General features: G+C 36.0%; 1 protein-coding gene across 3 annotated transcripts in view; it reads right to left on the minus strand.

Annotated features, from left to right (window-relative positions):
- Window positions 1–12,052, minus strand: part of SPATS2 (spermatogenesis associated serine rich 2) — a 95,549-nt gene that overhangs the window by 10,154 nt on the left and 73,343 nt on the right. For all 3 annotated transcript variants that reach the window (XM_074374913.1, XM_074374914.1, XM_074374915.1), the window contains 2 exons: window positions 11,217–11,352; window positions 522–580 (listed from right to left, as the gene is read on the minus strand). In XM_074374913.1, the coding sequence (XP_074231014.1) occupies window positions 522–580; window positions 11,217–11,352 (195 nt within the window). The remainder of the gene's footprint in view (window positions 1–521; window positions 581–11,216; window positions 11,353–12,052) is intronic.

The raw sequence follows: 12,052 nt of genomic DNA on the forward strand, positions 1-12,052 counted from the left end.
ACCCAATGATAACAGACACTGAGTGAAGTTTCTACAAACCAAGAAAACAAAGAAAGTTCTGAGCGTGGTAATGACAGGAATGTATACACTAATTATAGGCAACCTAGTAAAGTCACCTCTGATTATGCCAAAGGGTTTTTTTTTTCCCAAGTAGAAAGAAACCCAATGGAATTGTTCAATTACTGGAGGTGAAACAAAATGAAATAAAACCCAGGCATCTGGAAGATACTTTATTTTCCTAAGCTGGTGCTATGCTGGCAGATACCATGATATAGTCTCTTAAGACACTAAGCTCTACATTCAAAATATTAAAATTTGGAAATAGTAAAAAAAAAAAAAAACAGGCTCTTATAAAGTTGTTTCGCCTGAAAGGTTTCATATGACACTACAGTACAACCGCTCAAGACTGCATAACTAAATATATAAGCTCTTACTGTGGCATTTATATTGAGCTTTTGTTATGGGGGTTGAAATGCGGGTACGTATTAACTGGTAATAGCTTTAATAAAGATCAGACTTACTGGCTTCAGCTTTCACTTTGTCCATTTCAGCAAGTAATGCCACTTCTCGATCCATTAAACTACGAAGAGATGACAGGGAAAAAAGGTTTGATCAGAAACTCAAGCAGAAAAATGTCATATTGTAAATAGTGGAAAGAGGGTTATAAGTTTGTTCACTAAAAGCATCTACAAAGTAAATACTGTATGAATCACGTGAAAATTCTCTTTCACCCTTAGCAAAGACTATTCTAAGGATTCCAATTAAAAAACCTGGTTCCCTTTTATTTCTATGTATGTTACAGTAAACCAGTAGCTAGACATGTAAGAGTTGAGAACCAGTAGATGGCAGTAGTAAGCTACAAAACATTTCTTGGTAAGTTGTGCTTACCAAGAAAAAAGCAGAAGTCCCTGTGGAAATCATATATTTCTACATATGTGCTCACATATTTTTCATTTTATATTTTGGTCTATAAAATTGGACAGCTTCACTTCTAATGAATTTTTACCAGGCAATACCCCTGCCAGAGCACGAAAAATTTATCCATAATTAGGATATAGATCTTCAAAACTTAACCACAATTGCACCAAGTGCACTGGCACTTTCCCTTTAGAATGCAGAGTAATCAAAAGACATACATACATGTGCTGGTTTTGAGTAAACGTTTAACAGTAATCCATGAAATATGGAATCAAAGGTTTCTGGGAGGCTTTTTACAGAAAAAGAACATTAAACAGGCAATTAGAATTTTCTCCACTGCAAATGTAAATGGTTTCTAAGCATGAAAGCTTTTTCATGTCCTTATAAAAGAACCTACCACCTTTAATGAGTGTATAAAGAGATAGCAAGTTGCCCCAGTATTCAACCTCTGGAAGGAAATAATTTTCTTTACCATATCAGTTTGCTTAGTGGTGGCCAAAAAACCCCCCACAAAAACCAAAACATAAAGTTAAAATTTTAATACCTGCACAAACATGAAATGTTCCAACTCTCTTCAAATTTAAAAATCATCCTGATTTCTCCTTTTGAATGGGAATATAACTACAGAGTTAATAAAAGTTCTACTCTTGTTTCTGGCTGTAAAGCTAATCATATATATACATACAAATGCATGTCTGTGTATACTAATTCAACATAGCTCAGTATGTAGTTACGTTAGCACAAAGTGGTTAATATGGAGACTGTAGTGTGAGATATAAAAAATATATATAAGGCAGGGTCATTTTCTCAAGGAGCAAAATCTTTTAGAGTGAAATGCTGGAGAACACAGGTTTGATAATCATTATGCATGATGTTAATACACAGACTTGTTACCAAACAAATTTGGTTGGCTTATTAATCTCAAAGCACCAGACTAGAGAGAAGATACAACTACTGTGGGGTAGCAATACTTTGCTAAGAAAGCATTTCCCAAACCTTGGCAAATATTTTGCTCCAAGAACTCTAGCAGCATTTGGAATACCTAAAAGGCAAAACAAAAGCATATCTGAGACAGGAGCTGCCCAGCCTCGAGTTTAGCATTCTCTCTCTTCTGTTGCTGAATCACCTTAAGGTGCAGACACTGTGTCCACCAGATGACAAATCTGTCTCTGGCAAAGCTTGTAAAGTATTTATTAAAAGACCTCAGCAAACAAGTAAGCTTTTTGCAGCTTACAGTCTTTACCATGAAAAAGTAGAATGTCACATGACACTTTCAGCAAGGCCAAGAAGTTCTGCACCATCACAATCAGACTTTTCTGTGACAGTATGAGCTACCACATCATGATGGCACTTGTTTTTTTTTTTTTCCCCTGTAAGAATGACTAGCACCCATTTAAATAAACTTTGTTTCTTGAATAACTCATTGGTGATCATAAGAAATTCATAGGGCAGTGTATGGACAACCATATGACCACTCCAATAAAAAATTTTCATTGTCAAAAAACACTGAAAAGCAGTAAGCACTTCTATTTCTTTTGTGTGTTGTTTATCGTATTTCCATCTATTGGTAACACCTTTGGGAAGGGCCTGTGATGTCAGCCAAGCATTAAAGAGAGGAATCTATTGGCTAACATCTGGGATCTTTCTCAGAGAAAAGGGTGATAAATATCTGTAATTTTTCATTAATTTTTTTACAAGCCTTTAAAATAGAAAAATGAATAAATATTAAAACATATGTAGTATAAGTGCCCGACTATTAGCTTTTTTGATTATAATGTAAGTGCCTGACATACTTTTGGTTGCCGACATCCATTTCAAAGACATTCATCTCAAATAAGTAGACTGCCAGCTACAAGACTGATAAAGAGCCAGGCCACCCCACCCACAAGTTCCCCTTTTAGAAAGCCCTGGGTGACCTAGATAACTGGCCACTTGAGTGACCTTACTTTTCCCTCCCACGCTTTAATTCTTGCTCTTATTGTTTTTTTATTATGTGTTTTTTGGTTATTATTAATAATGGTGCTGGGGATTGAACCCAGGACCTTGTGCATGCTAAGCATGCGCTCTACCACTGAGCTATACTCTCTTCCCACCTATTATGTTTTAAATTCACTAATAAAGAATAAACCCACAAAATTCCAGGCATCCCACCTTTGACCCCAATAAAGGCATGATCCCAGGTCTGTGCTCTCCCTTTAAACACATTTTGCTGTGTGATTCCAGGAGTGCCATGTACCCTCTCAGACTTACAGAGTAATAAACCTTTTTTCAAAGTTTTTTTCGAAGTTGCTGAGGTGCATAATCATAAGAGCCACAAGGAACAGTCCAGCTAAAACACTGGCTTGTGGCGGGGGTGGAGGGCTTGCCACAAGCAGTACAGAGCCCAGGTGAGTGCCCCCAGGCATTCTTAGCTGATAGTGTCGCTAAAGGTAGGCTGAGACTGACACAAAGCAATATAAGAACCTTCTTTTTAAAAGTATATCACATAATGTACTACAGTTGTGTAGAAGAATGACTGTATTTTAGGTAAGTAATGCAAAAGCAGTTAGGGATGACGTCATGATGTCTGCAGCTTTCAAATGGTTCCACCAAAACACAAACACACACACAGAGTAAACAAACTGATCACTGTACTATCCCTTCAACTTTTTTGTATTTTGAAAGTTTTCACAATAAAAAGTTGCAGAAATATGTGCATCACGAAATAGAGAAGGCGAGAAGAGTTCAAAAGTGGAAAGTAGGCTAAGGATAAGGATAAATAACAGGCAAAAACAGTAATTTACTGTAACATAACTTCATGACAATGAAAAAAATAACACTAAAGTTTTTCATCTGTTCTTAAGCTGAACAGTGGTCCCAGTATAGATCTGTGGCCAAGAGATTCAAAAGTACCTGTGGTTTGACGAAATAGCTTTTAGATGCTGTCACTGCAAACAATGAGTCATCTCAGAGAGTGAGGAAAGGCTCATTCAGACTGCCTGACTTTTCTGTTACCTTGCTCACTCCAATACCTGAGGGTACTAAGCTTGCAACTGTTCCGTCAAGACTTTCCTGAATGGAAATACACCATGCTGAGCATCTGATACACTGGACTCTGAAACTGCTAATGAAATTCAGCTAAATATTGCTGGGACTCTGTTGAGAAAGACACTGGGTCTTATTAAGCGTGGGCCTTATACAGCGTAGAGAATTTCCATATCCTTTCGGTGAAAGATGGTTTTAGATGTCCTGTCACAGTTGTTAAGGAAAATGACTGGTCAGTGTCTGAATGTTCTGTATTTCCTTCCCTTCTTACCAAGACTTTTGACCATCTTCACATTTGCTCGACTTATTCTAAAGCTTTTGTGTAATTTAGTTGCTCAGACTAGTTGTTCCTGTAGCATCACCATTCATATATCTGAGACATACTGTGTCCATCATTTGAAGTAAGCCCTTTATTTAATATATTTAACATGTAGCTTACTGACTAGTTATTGCCTTCAGTAGTAATTCCTTGACACCAAAAAACTGTTAACTATCACTGTTTACTTATGGTTGTTGTGTTAGAAAATAATGTTATAAGGGAAATAAATCTGGTAATTTCTGAGCCAATGATTTCAAGGGTAATACCCTAAACTACTCAATAATGTTCTTAGAAAACATTTGTACTTTTATTTTATTAACTGAAAATCTAAAACCTATTTATTCTATTTCCATTAACCAATCAAAGCAGAAATCCAAGCCAAGCAAAGCCAGTGCAAACACATCTATTTCTCTGACGACACCTCCCCCTTCTCATATAAAACAATCAAAAAAGAGAATCATCAGTAGTTTTTGTTAGCAGAGAATTAATGATGCTTCCTGTGTTTTTTAAAAGTCTATACTCTCAGCCCTGGCCTTATGAGTACGGTCCACATATCTGGGCTCAAAATAAAAACAAAAAGCATCACTTAGGTAGCCAGGTCATCATACTGAGCTGAACAACTGGGGTAAAATGAATTCAAAGAACTAGTTTATTAAGTCAAATTTGGATCTTATGAAAATTTGGTTCCTCTTTGTTAGGAGTCCTTTACAAAACATGTAATGTGATTTTCATACTTTCAAGAGTCTCAAGTAGCTTTTAAGAAGTTAGAATATAAATATAAGCTGTTCTTGTGGGACAGGCCCTCAATGGATAATCTTTCTTTCTGTTCTCTTCCAGTGGTCAAAGGCATCTCAGTTTTAAAGTAATACTAGAGACTATGTAACTTGACGATATTTTACAATAAATTTCAGAAAAAAGATCCAGTAGCAATCCAGATTACCAAGGAATTTATTGTTCAAGTTTCTAGTTGGTAAGGAAAAATAGTTGGAGTGTTAAGCCACATAGCGAATAGCTGACTAGATCTTAATTTGAAACCGTGATTTGGTTTTTTGAATCTTTTTTCTGGAATTATGATGACAATGTCTAAAGGGAGACATGTGTGGACTAGGAAGGCAAAGACCAAAAAATAAAAGCAAAGAGAGACACCTGGTATGACCCAAAAAAGGAAATATAGTAGAAAAGTGTTACTTAATACCAAGTATGACTTCAGACAAATTATTTTTTTCTGTGCCCATCTTTTCTCATCTATAAAATGAGTATAATATTACAAATGAGATTATTACACAGATTAGAGATACTGTACATAAAAGCTTCTGACATACAACACCTCAATAAATGGCAGTAGCAATTGTTCCAATTTCTGTTCTTACTGTGATCTCTCAGTTTCAGCGGAATATCTGTTTAGTAAAAGGCCCTCATATTACTCTGGTAAATCTTATACATTCCAGATCCACTGTCTAGAAATTCTTAAACGCATACACATACTAACACAGTGTAGGCAGTTATACAGAGGTGAATCAAAGATAATTTTAAGTGAAAAGAATGCATTACAAAATTATAATCTCACGGGTGGGAGTATAGCTCAGTGGTAAAGTGCGTGCTTAGCATGTGCGAGGTCCTGGGCTCAATCTCCAGTATTTCCATTAAATAAAAAACTAAAAATTAGAAAAAATTATTATCTCAGTATGATTACAACTATTAAGATTATTCATATATACAGGTAAGGGACAAAAGGGAGCACAAAAAGATTTATGTGTTAGGGTGGTAGAGTTATATGACTTTAATTTCTATTTTTAAAAAACGATTTTTATAATTATGGGAAATATAGTAAAAGTAAGAGAGAATAATGGAAACTTAAAAAAAACGAAAAACAAAATTCAGACTCCTTCTACGCTGGTCTGTGACTTCATCCCTCACTATGTTCAACTAACTGCCCTTTAAGCTCCAGCTACACTGTGAAGTCTCCACATGTCCCTGCTATGCCTTTGCTTCTATCATCTCCCTTACTAAAGGATCCCCCCCCCCCTTTCTGCCAGGGTAAATTCCATGCTTCTTTCAAGGCTTGATAATGATTCATTTCTCCAAGAAATCTTTTCTAATTGACCCCACTCCACAGTAACCTTTCACTTAATCTTCTTGCCTTTCCCACAAAGAAGATCTGACCTGAAGAATACCTTAATCACAAGTCATTCCAAATTGTGACTTAAGAAGAGTGATCTAGGCCCTTCTGAATTACAAAATGAAAGGAATATTGAATACTCCTTCTTATAGTTTTATTCTTGGAGTTTTATTTTATTGAACTATAAGAAATACGTATAAAGGCTTTCACAGGCTCAGTCAAAATCTTGGTCCTCTTCATTCTAACCCTATTCCATAAAGACTGAATTCCCCAGCCCCTGAATTCTCCTATAGTGGGGATCTCTGTTACATAGCTTTTAAGCCGAGGAGGAAACAGTGTATGTGATATGCACCAAGAGTCTCCAGCCTTCTTCTCAAGCTTTAGTGGGGAAGTGAGCCATCAGTGATGGGTGGGATGAAGGTCATAGGTTACCGCAAGTCAGAATATAGAGATTCAAATGTTGAGCCTACAACTTATGATGTCATGTTAGGCAAATAGCTTAACCTAAGACTCAAATTTAATAATAAAGTAAAATTTAAAACTCCTAAAAAAAATTCCTACTTCACAGGACAGAAATCTGGATGAATAAATCAGATAATATGACTGAACATGTTTGGTACTGCAATCTTCATATGTTATTAGTTGTTTTCAGAGATGGTTAAAGAGTTAAAATTTTATTTTATTTTACTGAAGTATAGTTGATTTACAATGTGTTAGTTTCTGATGTACAGCAAAGTGACTCATACATATATATATTCTTTTTCATATTCTTTTCCATTATAGGTTATAATAAGATATTGAATATAGTTCCCTGTGCTACACAGTAGAACCTTGTTGTTTATCTATTTTATATATTTTTGTTTATATCTGCTAATCCCAAACTCCTAATTTATCCCTCCCCTACCCACTTTCCCCTTTGGTAATCATAAGTTTGTTTTCTGTGTCTGTGAGTCTGTTTCTGTTTTGTAAATAAGTTCACCTGTATCATATTTTAGACTCCACGTATAAGTGATATCATGGTATTTGTCTTTCTCTGTTTGACTTACTTTACTTAGTATAATAATCTCTAGATCCATCCATGTTGCTGCAAATGGCATTATTTCATTCTTTTTTTTATGGCTGAGTAGCATTTCACTGTATATATACACCACATCTTAGTTATCCATTCATCTGTCCATGGACATTTATGTTGGCTATTGTAAATAGTGCTGCTATTAACACTGGGGTGCATGTATCTTTCTGAATTAGAGTTTTCTCCAGATATATACCCAGAAGTGGGATTGCTGGATCATATGGCAACTGTATTTTTAGATTTTTAAGGAACCTCCATACTGTTTTCCATAGTGGTTGCACCAATTTACATTCCCACCAACAGTATAGGAGGATTCCCTTTTCTCTATACTCTTCCCAACATTTATTGTTTGTGGACTTTTTAATGATGGCCATTATGACTAGTGTAAAGTGACACCTCACTCTAGTTCTGATTTGCATCTCTCTGATAATTTGTGATGTTGAGCATCTTCTCATGTGCCTATTGGCCATCTGAGTGTCTTCTTTGGAGAAATGTATATTTACGTCTTCTGCCCATTTTTTGCTTGGGTTGTTTCTTTTATTGAGTTATATGAACTGTATGTATATTCTGGAAATTAAGCCCTTGTGGGTGGCATCATTCGCAAATGTTTTCTCCCAGTCTGTAGGTTGTCTTTCTGTTTTGTTTATGGTTTCCTTTGCTGTGCAAAAGTTTACAAGTTTGATTAGGTCCCATTTGTTTATTTTTGCTTTTATTTCTATTGCCTTGGGAGACTGACCTGAGAAGACATTGCTGCGATTTATGTTAGAGAATGTTTTGCCTATATTCTTGAGTTAAAATTTTAAATCAAGGAACATTGAGAATCATGGAGGTTAAGTATTGGTGGAAATAAGGTATCAGTGTACTAAATACACAAAAACTGAGGAATAATTTAAAAACAGTGTTATGTGTCTTCTTGATAACACACTGCAGTAGCCCATTCCTATTTCTATGCTTTTCAGACATTTTTGAAAGTGCTTTAGTTCATAAAATGATTTCTAAATTTTCAGCATTTCTATAGTAGATGGACTTCAAGGATCTAAAAGCCTTTGTTAAGACTACTGTGAGTTTAACAGAAGAAAAAAGAACCTCAAATTAAAGGTAGTAAATTTTCCAAGGTGAATGAGGAATCAGCCAGGAAAAATTTCAGTCTTCAGCACAGAGTTACATTAAATTTATGTGTTGCAGAATCTCAAATTTCTTACCCATTCTCTCCTTTTAATAAGTACCTTTTGATTTTCAATAAAATAGAAATTTTATTTAAAAGGTAGGCTGCGTGTGTATCCTGTTGGCATTTTTCACCAGCACATTATATGACAACCGTCCAAAGTAGACTATAGACTCTAGCTTCACGCTCCACTTCATTTCCTGCTCTTTAATAGCCTTAAGCTGAAGTTAACTAAGAGCTCCAACAATATGTCAGATAAATTTTATTAATTAACAAGAAAAGGAAACTCAGGTCTAGAGATAGTCATTACTGGATCACCAGTCAGAACAGATTTTACATATTATATCCTGGAAAGCCTCTGATTTCACCTTCCCACAGGTAAATGTCAGCTTTCATTTGACCTCAAAGTGAAAGCAGTTATCTGTATAATTCCCCTAGTGCCCCATCAGGTGTAATGTAATCTTATTGCTGCAAATTTGTTAGAACTCTTTTCTTTTTTTAATACTATAACCAACACAAAAAATGGCTTCCTAAGTGACATTAACTCCAAGCTCTGGTTCAGTGCCATATGGAGTTAGCTCACCTGCCAATTATGTCTTGAAGTAGCAACTACAAGGGGCATTGAAATAAGGCAGTTTAAAAACCCAATCAGCCAGAGAAAAGGACTTTACACCAGCAGGAAAGAGCAGGTAATCTCTTTCCTCAAGTTAAATTGACCTGGTTGCTACACCTGCTAATCAATCCTAAATACACAGTTTCAAGGCAGGAAACCATTTCACTTGCTATTTATTAAAGGAGGCTCCCCTTGGCTGGGTTCCAAGTGAACAAGAACTTACAAATTTCTCTCCCGGAACTGTGTTTCCTGGTTCAGGCTGGTTCTAAATAGAACCAGATTCTGTGGCTAAGTAATCAGCAAGCTAAACAATCATGGAGACTGGAGGCTTGTCAAGGCAAAGTTGTGATGCCCTACTCTTAGATCTTTATTCTTTTCCAAATGAGCCAACAATATCTGATATAATAATAATCCAAGGCAAAGGGCATGGCACTTCTTCCCAGAGAGTCAGAAAGAGGAGAGATCAGTTACCTAGAAAAATTACCAGGGGAAGTTAGAGTTTATTTAAGGTGAGTTTGGGAGAATTGGTTGGATTTAGAAAGGTATAAAAATATAGGAGAGCATTAGACTGGAAAAGTGTCATTAATTATTGTATGAAAGAGGAAATGTGAATATTATGTTTTGAGATGAGTAATCTGGCTGGAGCAAAAACATATATAAGAAAAACAGAAGTTAATGACATTAAATTTCTAGCTATAAAACCTGAAAGGGAAAATTCTAGATACAGAACAAAGCATCAGTAGACTTGTAGATGAACTATCTATCCTAAAAATACCTTTTGGTTATGATGACTCAATGGACCATTCTAATACTTTGCAAGTGATAAAAGTAGGGGTCAGCAACTTTTTGGAGGCTTTATTCTACATCTTCGTTAATTCATTCCCTCTTCAATTCTACGGAACAGGAGGACTGAGGCTACCCACACTCCCTCTATCTCTTGTCTGCCACGGCATGAAGTGACCAGACTAAGTTTGTGAACTGAGACAGGCCACAGACAAGTAAGAAAATGGATGGATGCTTGGGAGGCAGATTCTCTCTGTTCACGAAAACTTCCTCTCACATTTCAATCCATGTAAATCTCACAAATAAGCAGAATGGACAGTCTTAAATCCCCAAGTATCAACTTAGCTGCCCGTCTCCCTATCATTTTACTTAATATGGTCCTTAGGTCTTTTCCATTTTCAAAAAAGTCCCTTATAAAATGCAAATACCCCTAGAAAGCAGAAAGTATGGTTTAAAAATTAGTTACCACCTTAATATCTAATAGTTAAAACAGCTTCAGTGTTCTAGAAAAAAATTAGAATATATTTCTCCTCCCAAAGACTTTATAATCAAATACATTTGAGAAACAACAAAGTATGGCTCTGTCTTACAAATTCACAATGTACATTAGCATTAAAAAGGCATTAAGAAGTCTAGTAGTAAAAAAAAAAATTTTTAAGTATTTTCAAACCTATTTAACTACTAAGCTCTATTTCCAATACAGAACACATATTAATATATTTCAAGATATGAGCATTTTTAAGAACATTTTAAAAAACACAAAATTCAAATAAATGATTAATAATAGGGCACAGAAGAGACTATTAGGGTGGGGTGCATTAGGAAAGATAAAAGGAGGTAGGAAAACAAAGACATCTTTTCTACTTTATAACTTTGTTCAAAAACATGTCCTTGGTCACAGGTTCCTGGCTAAAAGACAGACACTAATGTAAGGATGCATGATCTATTCTGTAATTAGTTGTCCCTTTCCGAACAATATTAACCTTAGGCCCATTCCTAAAGCATTATGAGTTCTCTCTATCACTCATTCCCACACTGTGACCACAAAGGAGAACAAGGCAGAAAGCTAAATAGAGCATAGGATTTTTAAGCCTTTTCTCACTATGCAGCGTAGTTAAGAGTCAGGAATTAAAGAATTTTGTGAATGGCTGACCATCTTTATAAGTGATCATTTTTGTGCTCCTGATATCAAATGCAACTTACCAGCTCTGTAATTCAGCAAAAGCTTGTTTCATTTTCTTAATGGAAGCATCCATCTCTTCTTTAACTACAACTCGATACCGTGCAAGAGACACCGTGCAGCGCTGGAGGTCTTTCACAGATTTTTCAATGTTGGAACCTTGGGAAAAACCCCAGTTAAAAAAGGAGCATAGGTAACTTGAAAGTTGGATCTGCCTAAGCATGTAATGTAACAAATGTCACATGGACTAAGAATGTTTCCTAAATGGCTACGCTCCTCAACAAAAAACCAATGTTTCTATATATTAAAAAAAAAAAAGTATCCTGGCCAAGATGGAGTAAGAATTGGATTTACCTTCCTGTCTTAAAAAACTTAACACACACACACAAAATATACGAAACAATGGTATTCAGACAATGAACAACAGGCAGTATTCCCCACTACCACTCCACCCTAACCCTACTGAGAAAACAGAAACTGAAGAAGTAAGGCCTATGACTGCCCCAATTTACTGCCACAAGAGAGTTCCAGGAGGAGATGCATGAGGAAGAGAATCCTAAGCTGAGCCTGGAAGTCTCCCTAAATCAAGGGAATAGAGTTGAGAAATCAGGGAGGCCACGGTGGCTAGAATTCTCAGGGCACAATACTGGAGAGGAGAGAGCTACACAAAAAATGAAAAAGTTATACAAAGAGCTACAGAAGATTCTGAGTGTCTTGGTGTGCAGAAACTGTCTGAAAAAGGGAAACGAACCACTGGAAAGGAGAAGGTATATTTCATGCAAGGAACATTTCATGTTCACACCAGCCGGAGTGGGGCACCAGGTAGAATACTTAGAAGGGTATTGTCTCAGTAATTAGC

Source organism: Camelus bactrianus, chromosome 12, assembly GCF_048773025.1.
Source record: "Camelus bactrianus isolate YW-2024 breed Bactrian camel chromosome 12, ASM4877302v1, whole genome shotgun sequence".
NCBI lineage: Eukaryota > Metazoa > Chordata > Mammalia > Artiodactyla > Camelidae > Camelus > Camelus bactrianus.